The sequence below is a fragment of the Pollicipes pollicipes genome, unplaced genomic scaffold (assembly GCF_011947565.3).
Source record: "Pollicipes pollicipes isolate AB1234 unplaced genomic scaffold, Ppol_2.1 Scaffold_2555;HRSCAF=2994_pilon_pilon_pilon, whole genome shotgun sequence".
NCBI lineage: Eukaryota > Metazoa > Arthropoda > Thecostraca > Pollicipedomorpha > Pollicipedidae > Pollicipes > Pollicipes pollicipes.
The window spans coordinates 19,960,227-19,980,059 of record NW_023596136.1 but is presented as its reverse complement, the minus strand read 5'-3'; the positions used below and the strand labels follow the sequence as shown (position 1 = coordinate 19,980,059).

General features: G+C 50.6%; 1 protein-coding gene across 1 annotated transcript in view; it reads left to right on the top strand.

The window, feature by feature from the left end:
* LOC119098923 (prisilkin-39-like) overlaps window positions 1–17,416 on the top strand; it is a 61,487-nt gene extending 44,071 nt beyond the window's left edge. Inside the window, exons 8-11 of the mRNA XM_037221971.1 lie at window positions 288–485; window positions 5,531–5,668; window positions 16,908–17,141; window positions 17,408–17,416. Of these exons, the coding sequence (XP_037077866.1) occupies window positions 288–485; window positions 5,531–5,668; window positions 16,908–17,141; window positions 17,408–17,416 (579 nt within the window). The remainder of the gene's footprint in view (window positions 1–287; window positions 486–5,530; window positions 5,669–16,907; window positions 17,142–17,407) is intronic.
* Window positions 17,417–19,833: the final 2,417 nt, after the last annotated feature.

The following is a 19,833-nucleotide window of genomic DNA, read 5'->3' as shown; positions in this document are numbered from 1 at the left end:
ATTTCAACCTCTGCATGCACCGCTGGGTCGGCACCTCCTCTGACGTCAGCTGGGTGTGTTTCCAGTTGATCGTAGCCTCGCTGGCGGCTCTGGCCTGCGCTGATGGCCCGCGGCAGCAGCCGGCGCCCGCCTCCTACCAGCGGCCGGCGGCCCCGGCACCAGCCTCCTACCACCAGCCGGCGGCACCGCCCTCCCACCAGCAGCCGGCCGGCTACGGCCAGCCCTTAGCCATCCTCAGCGAGGAGAACGTCCACCCGGGCGACGGCACCTACCAGTTCAGCTTCCAGACCGAGAACGGCATCTCACGTAACGAGAACGGCAGCCCCAAGGCCGGCTACGGCAAATCCGAGTACGGCCAGCCCACCGGCGGCTACGTCCAGCAGGGCGGCTGGAGCTACAGCGACGGCTACGGCAACCCCATCCAGGTGACGTTTGTTGCCGACGAGAACGGTTACCAGCCGTCTAGCGACATCCTGCCGACGCCGGTGCCGACCGAGTACCCGCTGCCGATCGTGCCACAGGTGTACCAGGGCGAGCAGAGCTATGGCTCTGCCCCAGCCCCCGCTCCCGCCCGCTACAGCGCCCCGGCTCCTGCTGCCCGGCAGTACAGCGCTCCCGCTCCTGCGGCTCCTGCTCCTCGGCAGTACAACGCTCCCGCTCCTGCTCCTGCTGCCCGGCAGTACAGCGCTCCCGCTCCTGCGGCTCCTGCTCCTGCTCCTCGGCAGTACAACGCTCCCGCCCCTGCTCCTGCTCCCAGGCAGTACAACGCTCCCGCTCCTGCGGCTCCTGCTCCTGCTCCTCGGCAGTACAACGCTCCCGCTCCTGCTCCTGCTCCCAGGCAGTACAGCGCTCCCGCTCCTGCCCCCAGGCAGTATAATGCTCCTGATCCGGCTTCTGCTCGTTATAGTGCTCCTGCCCCCGCCCGCAACTACTAAAACGGATGGACGGCGAGCGCTGAGAATAGCGCATATGCGAGTGCGAGGATGTGAGGCTGCATGAGTAATATATTTATGCGTCCGTATTGCTAAGAAATACAGCCGCATGTAAAATAAACTGTTTTCACCGCACTGTTATGATCATTTGTACTTGAGACAAACGATGCCAACGATGTAAATGGCCAGCAACATGATGGACCGACGAGGCAACATTTTCAACTGAATAGCTCACATCCCCACCAGATCCCTGACCTGGCTGCCAGCAGCTCACAGAAGAGGGATCGACAACGCCGGGCTGCTAGTCAGGTCGCACGGCACGGTCCGGGGTGCCGTGAAACGTCCCTGCTCTTTTGAAAGGTAGCGCTCAAATCGTCGTTTTGGGAGCGCTGCTTCATTGGATTGTTTTCTTCTGATGAGAATATCTGCACTGCAATTGAAACGTTTCAGATCCAGGAGCTGTCCACACCAATGCATAAAAGTTGTATATTAGTATTCACTCAGCAACCCAAATAAAAGTGGCTCCGGTTTATAGTTTGCTACGGTGTGGGCATTCTTGAGTGGGTCAGAAACTACCTCCGCACTCGGTAAGGCAGGGACATTGGAACATCCCAATGACATGACCGGTCCCAAATCGGGATTCACCTAACCAACCCTGAAATTTCGGTTTCCCCTTGGATTTATGCCAGTTCCACTTTACGGTCGGACGAAAAGCCACAAAACATATAGCGAATATCATGTGAAATGTGGTGGGGCTAGGGCGGAGTCAAAACACTCGAGAGTGAGGGGTGCTGGGGTGGGATGGGCTGGGGTGCGGTATCTCTAATTTGTGGAGGTAGCTTGTGCGGGGAAGGTGGCGCTGCATGGAGTGCGCGCTGCACAACAATGGTTTTGTGCCAAAGTTTCCATTTTTTCTATCACTGCTTCTTAGGGGTCTCTTGGCCCTTACGAGAAGATTGGAGGGAACCTGGAGTTCTGTGACGCTTTGTTTGGACACGCGAATGCTCGTGAGGTGGACAAGCGACTCCGCCTGAGCTGAACACGCGACTAAGTTGGACACGCGACGGCTCCTGTGCTTGGCTTATTGCTACTCCAACGATGGGCTCAGCGAAACTGGGCTGAGCTACGCACACGTTTCGTTCTGGTACACTTGATGTGATGCGTTTCACCGTTACCGTGATAGCCATTAGCTTTCAAAGTATATTTCTAATTCATATGTGCGTTCCGTTTACGTAGCCATTTCCTTCAAAACAGGTATCTGCATGCAGGTCTGTGTAAAAATACAGTTCAGCATACGACGTGGCATACTGCGATTAACTGCATACTGCATACTGCATACTGCGATTAAGACCCGAAAGCTGCAGTCAGCAGGCAATGTGAATCGTAAACGAAGGTCTAGGTATCCAATGCTAACTATTCATCTTCGTAAACATTTTGTGACAATACAAATTTGCTCAATGAGATATTGATAAATATACCACGTTGTTTTGCTGCTTTGCTAAGTGCGCATGTCAGTGACACGGCAGCATTTTTGAACAGCTTATTCTTACTATCCTTGCTTGTACGCAGCATAACAAACAACAACGTAACTTTATTTTATGCTGTTGAATGACACGTCCTTCTAAGGACAACACACACAACATATAAGATCCCGAGTTTGATACTCCAATACGAATATGGCATTGCGGCTGTTGTGGCGCATACAAATGTTGTGAAATAGAAAGAGTGAAACTGTCGAGTTCTAGTGGCTGTATGAGACAAAATATGTCTGCATTTCCCTAAACTATATAATATTGGTGTCCATGTACCATATAATTTGCAAAGTTGACTTTCCACAGCTGGAAATATCCAGGTTTCTTTACGCTTTGCCGGTGCAAAGTCATGAGCTGATGCGGGCTATTTAAGAAGACCACGCCTTGGTCTTACCAAGATGAGGTAGAGGTGTGAAATCTCCGTACCTTTTATCTATATACTGTTTCAAATTTCAAACTCCCTTTGTAATCTGCATTCAAAAATCGGCACCGCAGTGCTAAATAAGATGGCAATTAAATGACATATTGTTGGCACATTTTATCTGCATGCGAAAAATTACAGAATACCGGAAAAATACAGATTGTACTTAGCGTCAGATAAGATTTGTAGCACAGTCAGTTTTTGCGGGTCAGATCGCTAGCTGGCCAGGGCAGGCCGGGATACGGGAGGACATTTTGCAAGAAAGTGACCTTTCTGAACCGTACCCACCGTCTTACAGTCGGAGCCAGGCGGACCTCTGCGGCTGGAGAATGCGGACATCACATACCGTGTCCCCTGACAGGGTGTCAGGCCGTGTGACACCGCTCAGAAGAGCTCAGAGCCCTTCTGCCCGTTCGGTCGAGAGTTACGTGTAGCCCGAACACTACACGGCTTAGGGTTCGGGCTCAAGTAAATACACTTTCACACGATGGCCTTCCAATCGAGTACGAATACTAGTGAAAAACAAATTTGCAGTTGCCACCTGGGACAGAGGGCAGTTGAGGAGAACCGACCGCACCGTTATCTTCAATATCTTGTTGACCTTTCCTTCATTGACCATTTTATCATACGTTAACCGAGCATTGCTGCGCAGTCAAAATTTAGCACATCATCGCGTGGTTCTTTGTCCATCCGCCGTTGTTTGTGCGGTGGCTACCACATCCCTCTAGGAGATATATGCATGCCATGACACACCGCGACCACAAACGATGGCGTTAGCGGGCGTGAGCCGGCGACCACAGCCGTGCCAGTGAGTGCTCATGCCACGCCGTGCTATGCTCGTTCTTCTCAAGAGCAGAAAAACTTGCAAAAGTCCCGGCAACTGTTCAATGGCAAATTGTTCATTTATCATCACACTCGGCTCTATCTGCCATTGCGCTACTTTTTCCGAACACAGTGACATCTAAGTGGCTACCCTGCCCGGTAGCGATGAACACGACAGGGTAATCTGAAGAGCGCGTACTGCCGCCACGCAGCGGGATGGCAGGCCAGCGTGCATTGTACGCAGCGGATGACGGTCGACTTCATTGGGATTACGAGCCAAGTCAAAACTCAAGGCCGGTATGTTGAGGGCGCGCACAACGTCAGCCTGTCCATGGCATCATCAAGCACACGCAATTGGCCATACCCACGCAGTCCGCGTAATTGGCGTGTTTAGTGCCATAGCGCTATTCCTCTCAGTATTTAGTCTTCCCATCTGGCTAAAAAGTTGCGAAGAATTGACTAAATGTGTCATCGTATTCCACCATGAGCTGCTTGTAGGCACTGTTGGGCCACGCCGTGGCCCAACAGTGCCTACGTGTGTTTTTAAAACATGCACAGACAACGACTCAGTTTTGCATAATCGCTTCCAATATAGTTCAAGATCTTCACCAGCCTCTCAATATTAGTCACAACATCAAAGGCATCCGTCATCTGCCGCTTCCCTGCGAATCATCGGCTGGTGCTCGATTGCGCGGCCGTGCCACTCCGACGCCGACCTGAAGGTGGTGCAACTCAGAGCGTCAGCCTGTCGCCTCTACCAGGGAACATTTTGACCTGCTAGCCGCTCTGTTTGCAACCTGAACCTGTTTCTGTACGTGCTCCGTGCCGCCGTCCCCGCCCTCTCGGAAGCGGTGCCGGGCCGAGCTGGCTCACGTGAGATCGGTGGACCGGCGGCCGGTCGTGGTCGGGTCGCCTGGCTGGACGGGGGCGCCCGCTGCAGAGGGCGTTACGTCAGGTGGGGCAGCACCGCCGGCGACAGCGTGACGGCCAACCACGTCGCCCTCCCACGGCAGAATAAAAGCCCGGCTGCACAGACACCAGGCACCAGTCACTCGCCAGCAGTGGTGTCCATCTCACAACGCCACGGAAAACATGAAGCTGGTGAGTACGGCCAGAAAGGTCCGTGCTTCATATGAGAGCTGCCTCTCGTATTCCAGCGGCGTCTGTACTGTCAGTGAGGAGGCCAGGGAAGGTCTTGTAGATAGGGTCGTTGATCATCTTTCATTTCTTTCTGTGTCCGGCAAAGTCAAAGTGTGTTTAGTAAACGGGTAGGTATGTAGCCATTTCGGTGAACCGCATTATTAACATGACGGGCTTTAATTGGTCACCTTAAAAAGTAAGAACGTAATTTGACACCCCACAGCTTTGTGTAAGAAATCAGAACAGAAGTGCTGACGTAGGCTACAATTTCAACAGTCCCTGAATAAGTGTGAAAGGCCACGTCGCCAGTCAATGCGCTGTCAGATGATACACATATTCAACAGCTATCCCTTCCCCACCCTGCATCTACGCCCAGAGACTGATGACAGAGGATGGCTTGGCAAAGGTGCCTGCACCGTTGGGTCGGCACCTCCTCTGACGTCAGCTGGGTGTGTTTCCAGCTGATCGTAGCCTCGCTGGCGGCCCTGGCCTGCGCTGATGGCCCGCGGCCGCAGCCGGCGCCCGCCTCCTACCAACGGCCGGCGGCCCCGGCACCAGCCTCCTACCACCAGCCGGCGGCACCGGCCTCCCACCAGCAGCCGGCCGGCTACGGCCAGCCCTTCGCCATCCTCAGCGAGGAGAACGTCCACCCGGGCGACGGCACCTACCAGTTCAGCTTCCAGACCGAGAACGGCATCTCACGTAACGAGAACGGCAGCCCCAAGGACGGCTACGGCAAATCCGAGTACGGCCAGCCCACCGGCGGCTACGTCCAGCAGGGCGGCTGGAGCTACAGCGACGATTACGGCAACCCCATCCAGGTGACGTTTGTTGCCGACGAGAACGGCTACCAGCCGTCCAGCGACATCCTGCCGACGCCGGTGCCGACCGAGTACCCGCTGCCGATCGTGCCGCAGGTGTACCAGGGCGAGCAGAGCTATGGCTCTGCCCCAGCCCCCGCTCCCGCCCGCTACAGCGCCCCGGCTCCTGCTGCCCGGCAGTACAACGCTCCCGCTCCTGCGGGTCCTGCGCCTGCTCCCCGGCAGTACAACGCTCCTGCTCCTGCTCCCAGGCAGTACAGCGCTCCCGCTCCTGCAGCTCCTGCTCCTCGGCAGTACAACGCTCCCGCTCCTGTTCCTGCTCCCAGGCAGTACAGCGCTCCCGCTCCTGCCACAAGACAGTACAACGCTCCTGCTCCGGCTCCTGGTCGTTACAGTGCTCCTGCCCTCGCCCGCAACTACTAAGACGGATGGACGGCGAGCGCTAGGCATAGCGTATACGAGTGTGCGAGGATGTGAGGCTGCATGGGTGAAATATTTATGCGTCCGTACTGCTAAGAAATACGGGCGCATGTGAAATAAACTGTTTTCACCGCACTGTTATGATCATTTGTACCTGAGACAAACGATGCCAACGATGTAAATGGCCAGCAACATGATGGACCGACGAGGCAACATTTCAACTGAATAGTTCACATCCCCACCAGATCCCTGATCTGGCTGCCAGGAACCCACAGATGATGGATCGACAACGCCGGACTGGTAGTCACGTCGCATGGCTGGCTCCGTTGCACAGGTTGTGCTTGCAAGGCGCTTGTCCGGCGGAGTCGGGCGTCAGAATGGTAGGCCCCGCAGCACGGGTTGTACTTCCAGAGCGCCTGTCCGGCGGAGTCGGGTGTCAGAATGGTAGGCCCCGTCGCACAGGTTGTATTTGCAAGGCGCCTGTCCGGCGGAGTCGGGCGAGAGGCTCAGTCTGTTGACGGAGAAGTTCACGGTAATGTTGATATGGCCGCTCGCCTTCTCCAGCGACGCCTTCTCTAGCAAATCGCTTAAGAGGTGCCACTTGAACGTGCAGAAGCGTCTGAGTCGAGATGCTTTTGATGCAGATCTTGCACTTTAGATACTTTCAAGCGCGTTGGCTTTTTGTCTCTGTGGAGCGCTTCCGTCTTGAGGACGACGTTAAAGTAGGCCTGCAAATGGACTGGCCCGTCTTGAATGAGATCGGCGGAACCATTTTCCAGGACCTGCCAAAAGCCACGGACACGTGGCCCCACGCCGTTCACTGCAGTGGGGTCTTAAGCTGTCAGCAAACAGATCAATACACTTCTAATTTACAACACTACAAGCTCTTCAGACGCGGCAGACGCCTGTAGGCTTCCGTTGGCCTCTGTCTGGCGCTGAGGCCGTCGGTCACCGATGTCAGAAGTGGTAGGATTTGGTCGCCTGTTGACAAGGTTGACGTCTTTACACACAATGTTTTTTAGCATAGCTAATGATACGGCAAACCTTTTGCTGCAAACATTGCAAGCTCATGCCTATTTATTGCTGGACGTTCTGTGGCACCGTGTCGATACCTGTTGCGTGCACCAGGCTGGTGTTTAACCTGCCGCCTTTCTGCACTCCAGCTGACGTGCCCCGGGCCTGAAAGCTTTCCCATCTTTCCAAGTCTTCCTCATGGGACAATGTAAGAGCATGGCAAAGGGGACATGTACCACCCGCCCAAAGGCAAAGAGGAGGCTTGAAACCACCGGCCGTGGTCGCAACAAATTTGTAAGTGAAGGTACAGGAAGGAGTAACTGTGACCACACGTATGCAAACGTTCGTGGCAATCACGGAAGTCAAGTAAATCTATGACGTTGTACTAACTAAGTTGTACGTGCCAGAGCCTGACTACTGCAGCGGCTGGACCGCACCGGACTGGCGCTCCGCGTGCCTCAGCCATTGTTCACCATGCTCTTGTCCGCGTGCCTGCTCCGTTATCCTTCGCGCTCTTGGACACGTGCCTGTGTCGTTGTCCGTGGTATTATTGGCCACGTGCTCCATGCCGGTGCTCTTCCACCTTCACTCATCAAGGCCGACCAAGCGCACGTTCAGCCCCCTGTGCGATATGCTGTACCGCTAAGCAGCGCTCCTCGTCCGTGCCCCTGCGCCAAGCCGGGGACAAAGGATATCCCAGTATTTCCGCCGAGCTCCTTAGCTATCATTACTGAGGAAAGCACCGTTTCTATCCAAATAGTGGGGTCTAATTCAACCACTGCCCCACACAAACTAAAATCCTATCCAGCCTGTTGATATTTGCCGAGGCAGATATGCTTCGAGTACGACTACAACGCGGCGACAAGCAGGTTAACCCGCAGTGGCCATCCAATCAGCAGGAGCATCGCAACTTAAATATGTCGTCTTAGGTAACACGGATCATTTCATTTTTATATAAGAACTGTAAGGTGAAATCAATACGCAGATTAAGTATGCATGCCCATACCCATGCTCAGCGTTCTAGAATCACCGACTTTGCGTGTTAAAGAGCACCCCATGAGGCGTTATTTTTCAGTCATTCTCCCCATACTTAATGTGAATTTTTCACTCCTTCCTGTTATCGTCTAACCACACATGCCAAACCCATATTTCCCTTTCAGAGGTTCTAAGACGTCATCCAAAACCGAGCTCACTTGAAGCCATCAAGCATAAACAAGGCTAAACAGAACCCGGACACCCATGGCTATATCCTGCCTCACCTACATTTGATTTATGCCTATGCATTTACAAGGCAAGGGCACCAAGTACCTTCAATCCCGAGAGCCTCAGTGACTCAAGCTGCTTGCTTGCATTAAGTTTGTGATAAATTTTATTCATAAACCAAACTTAATGCAGGCAAGCAGCTTGAGCCTCAGTGACTCAAGCTGCTTGCTTGCATTAAGTTTGTGATAAATTTTATTCATAAACCAAACTGAATGCAGGCAAGCAGCTTGAGCCTCAGTGACTCAAGCTGCTTGCTTGCATTAAGTTTGTGATGAATTTTATTCATAAACCAAACTGAATGCAGGCAAGCAGCTTGAGCCTCAGTGACTCAAGCTGCTTGCTTGCATTAAGTTTGTGATAAATTTTATTCATAAACCAAACTGAATGCAAGCAAGCAGCTTGCATTAAGATAAATGCATTGTGATAAATGAGTATTATATAATATCATATCATAAGATAAATAAATGCATTGTGATAAATTTTATTAATAAACCAATCATCAGCTCTGTGCCAAATGCAAGGTTTACAGGCATCCCGAATTATTTGGGTCACACTACACAAACACCGCAGCAAAGAAAAGCTTAATACAAACACCACCAAAGCGTGGTAGATGATTTTGCTCCACGTATTTCTTGTACCCGAAGAAACTTGACGACTCAATTACTACTTAATGAAGTATAAAGCTGAATATCAAAATTTGAGCACTCGTTTTCACAGATTTTTGATCAAGCTGATTGATGACAAAAACTGACCCAACAGCTCTACGTCTCTACCTTTATTCAATTACTGTTGTTTTTCTTGGCCTCATACGGTTGTAATACAACTTCATTTTTTCTTCCTTTCCGATTATCTTTAAAAACACCATCTATGGCTTCAAATGTTGACCATTTGTCTGCAAAATATTCCATCTGCAAGCTGGCATTTAATTTGCACATGAATTGGATTAATTTTCAAGCCGCCCAAACATGTTTGATATGCGCCCGAGGGCGAACAATGCGTGGGAAATTAAGATGAAAAGCAATTTTCGTGCTTCACATTGTCTCCTTCATTCCCTACAGATTGTTCAGTCTTGGGTACAATCTCCTTCATGTTTGGGCGGCTGGCAAATTAACTCAATTTAGGTATGAAGTATATGCAAGTTTTTGGTCGGAACATTTTGCAGAGAAATTGCACAACACTTGAAAGGGAATGTTTCACATTTAAACATATTGAGATAAGCATCAGATATGACGGGAAAAGCTTACTTGTAACTATTGGCAAGCTTTCAAGGTTTACAAGTGACCCTAAAAAGCAAAATTTCAAAGTTTGAAAAAGGCGCCTCATTACGTCATTGCTTAATGGCGTCATGGAGTTGGTTTGTGACGACAGCAATACCTGGCAGCATCTGGCAGCAAGACCTACAGAATACATCGAAACGCACCAAAGCTGACGCCAACCGGCCATTCTCGCCGCGGGCGCTGTGTTGCGTGGCTGATTAATGGACGGCTTGTTTGTGTATTCTTTGTTTTGACATTGGTCGTAAGAGAAGCCTTGGTGGGCTGTTTGACATACATATTGTATTGTCGACTTATCCTTACCTGCAGTGCTGTAATCCTGGCAATGATATCATGCGATGTGCACAGTAGTTACTTACTTATGAAATTGCAACGCAGTTGCATGCAAAAATCAGTGAATCTGTAATCGTTGCTGTGAACTGATTGCCAAAACATTGTTCATGTCATGGTGAAGATAGTAGGGTTGAGCTACCATGAATATTTTTCTTGCTTAGGATTATTCATGCAATTACTAGTTAACCCTGATATAACCGTTGTGGTGGAACAGCATTCCTGGTGATGATAGTCATTTAGAGTTGTTAAATCGGTTAATACCAGTCAGTCATAACTTATAACCTGTTATCTCATAGGCTTGACATAGAGTCGCTAACCAATGTGGTACAGTGCATAATGGCACGGGTCAACAGTGCCATCGTGGCACTACCTCAGTGCTGCACTGTGGCATGACATAATGAGCAATGATATAGTGTTTGTGCTGTCATCCCTGCTGCTTTCACAATAAATTCCATCGTGAAAAGATGGGCCAGACGTGTATTCTTGTATTACCTCTGCATCTGACATATGACTGGCCAAAACCACATGATGCAAAATACAAATCCCTTTCAGCAAAGCACACAACCAATACGTGACATCACTTGCTCAGCCTGTTTTGGGAATCTAAAAAACATGGGTGACAAAAATGCAATCACGTCTCCTGCTTCCACAGTCATGCAACATGCAGCCATCAGGCTGCTTCACTTAGCACACGCTCGGGTGGGGTTTAAATTGACTCCTTCGAAGGTTTTCCCGAAGTGATTTTCGAACGGTGCGGCGTAGCCGCGCCAAATTTTGCAAAGCTGTATACAGTTGGATAGCGGATTGTCTGGCAACAAACATTTAGATGCACCTTGTAAGGTCGCTGACCTATGGCAGGTCAAAATCAGGTCATGGTTTCAGCGAAGGCACGTTCTGGGGAATCGTTCAATCTGATCAAGCAACGGAGTGTTTGACAAACCCATACATCTCTGAGATACCTGTTTAACCAACACAACATTTGAATAAACAAACAGCATTAACCTAGAGTCAGGTATGAAGGTCAGACCAAGGTCAAAATCAGCCTAATTTGTTACTCTCAGGCTTGTTCTATGGGCTGGTTTCTGGTGCTCATTTCGAACATATTGGTGAGAGGAACCGCATGGTACGTCTTCCATGGACTTATTATAGGTCAGAATAGGTCAGTGACCTAATATGACCCAGGGCAACAATTTTTTCAGTAACATACTGCCTAGCGTAATCTTTGTCGATTATCCAAATGCACAACTCAAATCCCTCTTGGATCAGTTTGATCATCATGACTTTAAAAAGTCGAACAGGGTCACTAACCTTAACTGAGTGTGAAGTTTTGCTTAGATTGGTTGCCTAGATTCTAGGGGCCTTTTGGAGACCAATCTGGAATTTAACCTTTTGACCTTTTCTAACCCGGAGGTCATAACCTCGGAACTTTAAACTTTGACCTAAGTGAGTTCACGTATAGTTCAACACATCCCGTGAATCTTGCCCCTCTAGCTATCTTCGTTCCCGAGATCTCAGAGGGATCAAAGTGACCCCCTCCGCCCGAGCGAAGGGTATCTAACCGGTCATCCGAGCGCATGTTAAAAGGTTAAACCAGGTCACTTACCTTAACTGAGCGTGTGAATCTTTTCATAAAACAGTTGTCTAGGTTCTAGTGGCCCTTTGGAGACCAATCTGGAATCTGACCTTGTTCGATCTCATCTGACCTAAATATCATGACCCTATGAACTTTAGACTGTGACCTAAGGGATCTCACGTACAGGTCAAGACACTGTGAATTTGGTGTGTCTAGTTCTCTTACTTCCCGAGATCTCAGGGGGTCAAATTGACCCCCACACGAGCGAAGGGTAGCCAAACGGCTACCCGGGCGCGTGTTAAAAATGCGGTTCACACAGGTAATCACACATGCATAACACCTGCTGACCTTGCAGAATGCTGGAGCCATGACAAGTGCATGTAGTTGTGGTGAGATGGGCGAAATGCAAGGAAGTGATGGAGCTGCCGGTGCACACAAGGCACATGATAAAAATGTTATTAGGTGTTGTCCAAGAAACCAACCACCGTACTTCTCCACCTTTCTCAGCACCCAGCATCTCACGGAAGTTGCAGTGACTAAGACTATATAACAGTGTCAGTGACTATATATGAGGATGGTGACCCACAAGCAATGCTTGCCTGCATATAAGATTCGTTAAAACAGTGGTAGGTGCTTCCATGATAATACAGCACTATATTTTCAGAATTCTTAAGTGAAAGACAATTTTCAAAGTTGCACCATGCAAGCTTATACCAAGCATGTGCATTAATGGTCCACACTGACCTATCCCTTCTGCCTAAATGAATTGCTAATATAATGGCATGCAATGGATTAATTATATGCTGAAATATATCAATAGGTCCCAAATGTTGGCAAGATCATCATGTAGTGGCAAATGGCCTTTGGACACCCCTGCAGCATGGGTGCTTGCGTTTCTTTCAGTTTGACGGCGTCAGTACCTTGTCATATTCAAACGCAAGCCTAAAGATAGAGGTAGGTATTAAACAATAACATTTTATTGGGAGTCAATATATTTAAAGAATACCAAAACAATGGTCTCTCTTAGAAGTATGAACCTTGCACGCACACTCCCCATCACATCAAGGTCAAAACAAGCCACTGCCACACACCTCCAGTGATCACACACATTTCAAACGCCTGATTTATACTCTAATGTCAATGAAGTCTAATCCCACACTTGCACAACCCGCGGGACTATCAAATTGCTGATTTTCTCGCAATATCCGCGCAGGTTTTCGGTTGTAACACCGTGTTACGCCGTGAGTTCCCTTCAAAACAAAGTCTCAACAGGGGCTCATGGCTGTATAAGAGGCATCAAGAGGTTGCACTTGAAGGGCGCAATTCTTTTGTTCCAGATTTAAACTTGTCCCACAAGATGTGACGAATATTTAGCCATATATATACATATATATATATATATATATATATATATATATATATATATAAGGTCATATATATATATATATATATATATATATATACCATTACTGCAATATTTCCCAAAATTTGATATGCCTGGCTGACCCATAAACCCGTACAAGGCTCTTTGCTTCGGTGCACAAGGCGCTAAACGAGCTGTCTGTAAGGAATACGTCAGTAGAAGAAAAAACGTCAGCACGAGAAAAACGCGGATTTGTCGTCGCGTCTTGTTTGCTTTGTAACATTTGGGAGAGTGCCGTTTTTCGGGTCTGTACTTTCTTTGCGAACAGTGGCATTCTCTTTTTATAACATTGAACCAGGGCCTAGAACTAAGGAAAAATGCCCCGTTTGCGACGAGTGTCGCACAACCTCAAAGTGCTCACGTTTACGTTCGCGACACGCATTCAGCAGCGAAATCTTTCTAACAGTCAATCACCTTCCGCGGATTGCATCACACGTGCCACATCATCGCTCTTGCAAATGTATCAGCGGCCATGCTGTTTTGACCATGAGCAGAAAACCGCCTATAATATAACAGCAATCTTATGGCGTTTCTATGACGACATGAATGCCAAGGTGATTTTAAAGTAGTCTCCCCAAAAAACTTTTCACACTTTTTCGGGAGTACAACTCGGGGACAGAGGATTTTGGGTCTTAAAAAGGGCATGGCCGTGAACTGCATCAAAAGCTCCTCAACACGTCTATTTCAGTTCAAAACCCTATGTAAAGGTGGAACGTTGCCTTTAAGGACAGCAGACACAACAGTTTGAACAGATCAGATCTTGATTTTGATCAGGTCTTGAGTTTGGTCTCTTTTTGGTTTGGTTTGGTCTTTTTTATCAGATCTTGATTTTGATCAACATATCTTGAGTTTGGTACTCTAATACGAATATGACACCGCAGCTGTTGTGGCGCATTCGAATGTTGTGAAAAAAAGAGTAAAACTGTTGATTTCCAATGGCTTTGTCGGATGAAATATGTCTGCACTTTCCTAGAACTGTATATCATCTGTGTCCATGCACACCGTAATGAGCTAAGAAGACTTCCCATGGCTTGAAATATTCAGATTTCTTTACGCTTTGCTAGCGCAAAGTCATAAGTGGATGCAGGTTATTTAAAAAGACCAAGCCTTTGTCTTGCCCAGATGAGGATCAAAGCGTGAAATACCTGTACCTTTTATTTGTCCGCTGTTTCAAATTCAACATCTTCCTTTTGACTTGTACCCAGAAACTGGCACCACAGCACCTAATAAGATGACGCTGAGATGACATGCTATAGGAGCATTTTATACACATGCGTGAAATCGCGAAATACTGACCAAATCTAGATTACCCTTCATCTAACGCTTGCGGGTGAACGCCGTGTTAGATCTGTCGAACAGCCGGCATTTGCTGGTGAGATCACTAGCTGGCTAGGGCGGGCCGGGATACTGAGGGCATTTTGCAAGAAAGTGACCTTTCTGAACCGTACCCACCGTCTTACAGTCGGAGCCAGGCGGACCTCTGCGGCTGGAGAATGCGGACATCACATACCGTGTACCCTGACAGGGTGTCAGGCCGTGTGACACGTGTACCCTGACAGGGTGTCAGGCCGTGTGACACCGCTCAAAAGAGCTCAGAGCCCTTCCGCCCGTTCGGTCGAGAGTTACGTGTAGCCCGAACACTACACGGCTTAGGGTTCGGGCTCAAGTAAATATACTTTCACACGATAGCCTTCCTATTGAATACGGACACCAATGAAAAGCAAATTTGCAGTCGCCAACAGGGCCAGAAGTAGTTGAGAACCGACCGCATCGTTATCTTCAATATTTTGTTGACCTTTCATTCATTGACCATTTTATCATACGTTAACGGAGCATTGCTGCGCAGTCGAAATTTATCGCATCATCGCGTAGCTCTTTGTCCATCCGCCGTTGTTCGTGCGGTGGCTAACGCATCACAATAGGGGATATCCACATGCCATGACACACCGCGACCACAAACGACGGCGTTAGCGGGCGTGAGCCGGCGACCGCAGCCGTGCCAGTGAGTGCTCATGCCATGCCGTGCTATGCTCCATCTTCTCAAGAGCAGGAAAACTTGCAAAAGTGCCGGCCACTGTTTAATGGCAACATATTCATGCATCATCACGCTCGGCTCTGCCTGCCATTGCGCTACGTTTTCCGAACACAGTGACATCTAGGTGTCTACCCTGCCCGGAAGTGATGAACACGACAGGGGAAGCTTTGGAGCGCGTACGGCCGCCACGGAGCGGGATGTGAGGCCAGTGTGTCGTGTGCACGGCAGATGGCGGTCGGCCTTAATGGGATTACGAGCCAATCCAATACCCAAGGATAGCCTGCTAAGGGCTCACGCACAGTCAGCTTTTTCATGGCAGCACAAAGTGCAAGCAATTCGCCATACCCTCACAGCTCGCGTAACTGGCGTGTTTTCCTGCCTGTATTTAGCATCCATATCTGGTTAAAAGTTGTGAAGAACTGATCAAGTGCTTCATCGGATTCCTCCATGTGATGCTTGTGGGCACTCTTAGGCCACGCCATGGTGGTGTGGTTAAAATATCACGGGCAACGAGTCGTATTTGCATAATTGTTTCGAACATTCTTCAAGATCTCCAACAGCCTTTCAGTATCAGTAGCAACATAACGGGCCTCCGACATCGGCCGCCTGTCTGTAAATCATCGGCTGGTGCTCGCTTCCACCACGGTGCCGCTCCGACGCCGACCTGAAGGTGACAAGGTCTAGCACGTCAGCCTGCTGCCCATCCCAGCGAACCAATCAACCTGTTTCCTTCTGTTTCCTTCTAACCTGTTTCCCCCTGCTTCCAACCTGAACATGTTACTGTGCGTGGTCCGTGCCGCCGTCCCCGCCCCTTTGGAAGCGGCGTTGGGTCGGGCCGGCTCACGTGGAATCGGTGGACCGGCGGCCGGTTGTGGTCGGGTCGCCTGGCTGGACGGGGGCGCCCACTGCAGAGGGCGTTGCGTCAAGTGGGGCAGCGCCGCCGGAGGCAGCGTGACGGCCAACCGCGTCGCTCTCCCACGGCAGAATAAAAGGCCGGCCGCACAGACACCAGGCACCAGTCACTCGCCAGCAGTGGTGACCATCTCACAACGCCACGGCTAACATGAAGCTGGTGAGTGCGGCCAGGGAGATCGGTGCTTCATATGTGGGCTGCCTTTCGTATTCCAGCGGCGTCTGTATTGTCAGTTAGGGCGTTAGTATACGCCTAGCAAAGATAGGCCCATTGGCCAGCGTCCGTTTCTTTACGCGGCCGGCTTAGTCGAATAATCTTTAGTCCTAGTGTCGTTGCGTTTTTTTTTATCATTCTGATCAGTCTTGGCGGACGGGTATGGAGTCATTTTGGCGAACGACAGGGCTACCACGACCAGCTACAATTTTTCAGCGTGAATAATAAGCGCGTGCTTTGAAACCCAGCACCTTGGCATGATGTCCCAAAGGCCAAAAGAGATCAAGCTAGACGTGCGGACGTCAGGCTACAATTTCAGCGGTCCCTGAATCAGCGTAAAACGTCATGTCGTCAGTCAATGCGCTGTCAGATGCTACACACATTCCACAGCTATCCCTTAATCCCTGCATCCACGGGTGGAGATCGATGACAAAAGCTGACCTGACAAAGGTGCTAAATTGCATCTTATCATGGTAAAATAATGCGTCGCAATCTCAACCCTTGCCAGCACCGCCGGGTAGGCACCCCCTCTGACGTCAGCTGGGTGTGTTTCCAGCTAATCGTAGCTTCGCTGGCGGCTCTGGCCTGCGCTGATGGCCCGCGGCCGCAGCCGGCACCCGCCTCCTACCAGCGGCCAGCGGCCCCGGCACCAGCCTCCTACCAGCAGCCGGCGGCACCGGCCTCCTACCAGCAGCCGGCCGGCTACGGCCAGCCCTTCGCCATCCTCAGCGAGGAGAATGTCCACCCGGGCGACGGCACCTACCAGTTCAGCTTCCAGACCGAGAACGGCATCTCACGTAACGAGAACGGCAGCCCCAAGGCCGGCTACGGCAAATCCGAGTACGGCCAGCCCACCGGCGGCTACGTCCAGCAGGGCGGCTGGAGCTACAGCGACGGCTACGGCAACCCCATCAAGGTGACGTTTGTTGCCGACGAGAACGGCTACCAGCCGTCCAGTGACATTCTGCCGACGCCGGTGCCGACCGAGTACCCGCTGCCGATCGTGCCACAGGTGTATCAGGGCGAGCAGAGCTATGGCTCTGCCCCAGCACCCGCCCTCGCCCGCTACAGCGCCCCGGCTCCTGCTGCCCGGCAGTACAACGTTCCTGCTCCTGCGGGTCCTGCTCCTGCTCCCCGGCAGTACAACGCTCCTGCTCCTGCTACCAAGCAGTACAGCGCTCCCGCTCCTGCGGCTCCTGCTCCTGCTCCTTGGCAGTACAACGCTCCCGCTCCTGTTCCTGCTCCCAGGCAGTACAGCGCTCCCGCTCCTGCCCCCAGACAGTATAATGTTCCTGCTTCGGCACCTGATCGTTACGGTGCTCCTGCCCCCGCCCGCAACTACTAAGATGGATGGACAACGAGCGCTAGGAATAGCGCAGACGGGTGTGCGAGGCTGTGAAGCTGCATGAGTGATGTATTTATGCGTCTGTACTGCTAAGAAATACAGGCCGATGCAAAATAGACTGCTTTCATAGCACCTTATCACCATTTGTGGCTGAGACAAACCATGCCAACGATGTAAATGGCCAGCGAAATGATGGACCGACGAGGCAACCTTTCAACTGAATAGTTCACATCCCCACCAGATCGCTGACCTGGCTGCCAGGAACCCGACCCACAACACACGTCGCATGACATAGTTCAGAGTGCCGTGAAACGTCCCTGATCTTTTGAAAGGTAGTGCTTAAACCCTCGTTTTGGAAGCGCTGCTTAATTTGATTGTATTCTTGTGAAGAGAATATCCGCTTTAACTGAAAGCTTTCGCATCCAGGTATTGTCCATACACTTGCGCAAAAAGCTTATTTTAGAACGAGCGTCTGAGCAACACTGCAGGGCCCGAGTGTTGCTCAGACGTTCCAGCACCGAGTTCAAGCACGCAGTGCCATAATGTGTTGTAGTCGCGGTCTCGTCCTGTCCAAGCCTTTTTCACGGGATAATGTATGGACAGGGCACAGGAGGCATGGACCACCCGCCAAAGACAAAGAGGAAGCTTGGAGCCCCCGCAGTGGTCACCACAAATTTGTAAGTGTAGGTAAAGGACAGAATAAATGTGACCGCATGTATGCCAGTGTTCGTGACAATGAGCGAGATCAAGTCAACCTGTGAAGTTGTATGTGCCAGAGCGTGGTCACTGCAGCGGCTGGACCACACAGAACTGACGCCCCGCGTGCCGGCGCCGTTGTCCGTCGCGCTTTTGTCCGCGTGCCTGCGCCGTTGTCCGCCACGCTCTTGCCCGCGTGCCTGCGCCGTTGTCCGTCGTGCTCCTGTCCGCGTGCCTGCGCCGTTGTCCGTCGCGCTCTTGTCCGCGTGCCTGCGCCGTTGTCCGTCTTGCTCCTGTCCGCGTGCCTGCGCCGTTGCCCATCATGTTATTGGCTACGTGCCCCATACCGGCAGTCTTCCACGCTCACCCGTCGCTACGGCCGACCAACCGTACGTTCAGCCCCCTTTGCGGTATGCTGTACCGCTAAGCAGCGCTCCTCGTCCGTGCCCCTGCGCCAAGCCGGGGACAGAGGATACCCCAGCATTTCCACGGATCCCCTTAGCTATTATTATCGAGGAAAGCAGCGTTTCTATCCAAATAGTGAGTTATAATTCAACCAACGTCCCACACAAACTAAAATCCTATCCAGACTGCTGGTAGTTGCCGAGGCAGATATGCTTCGAGCACGACTATGGCGCGGTGACAAGCGGAGTAACCCGCAGGTAACCTGCGCTCTAATTCAAACGTCTCAGATGCAGGAACTGTCTGTATAACGGCATAAAAAGTTTACTTTAGCATTCACTCAGCAGGCCAAGTGAAAGCGGCTCCGGTTTATAATTAACTACGGTGGGAGGATTCTTGAGTGGGACAAAAACTACCTCCGCACTTGGCGGGGAGGGGCTTTGAAACATCCCGATGACATGACCGATCCCAAATATTGATTCACCTAACCAACCCTGAAATTTGGACCTCCACTAAACTTATGCCAATTCCACTTCACGGTCGGACGAAAAGCCCCAAAACATGTAGCGAAATGGATGCGATGTGATAAGGCTAGAGCGGAGCTAGAACACTTGGGAGTGAGTGGGGGCGTGAGGGAGAATGTGGTGTGATGGGTGGGAGGTGGGCGGCATCTGATTATTTGAAGAGGTAAGTTGTGCGCGGAAGATAGCGTTGAAACGGAGTGTGTGCTGCACAACGATGCTTTTGTGCAAGATTTTCCATGTCTTCTTTCAGTGCTTCTTAGGGGGCTCTTTGTCCTTGCGAGAAGATTGGAGGGGACACACAGTTCTGTGACGCTTTGCTTTACTGTATACTGCCTTTGCAACAGTCTGCAAATTTTTCAACATCTCAAAATCATTATATGTGAGCGCTTGTACGGAGACCACCGAAGATGGTTTTAGGGTGTTAGTCTGCTTTGTTGAAACCAAATATTACTAAGACTTGCCACAACAAGGTATCTTCCAACGGCGGCAAGATAGGATTTAAGGTGTCGCTTTTCTCCAGCTCTTTAGTACATCAGAATGGAATTCAATAACGTTAACACCACGCGCCCGAAGCATTATAACTGGTGCCGTGGTCAATGGCACAGGTCACATGTGCCATCTTGCATTTGCACAACCGAGGTACATAGCAATGCAGACGGCCGTGGCGCCTGTAAACTTTCGTGGGACGATTGAACCACTAGCTCAAGATGCGTAGAAAATGCACAGAGAGGGGAGTT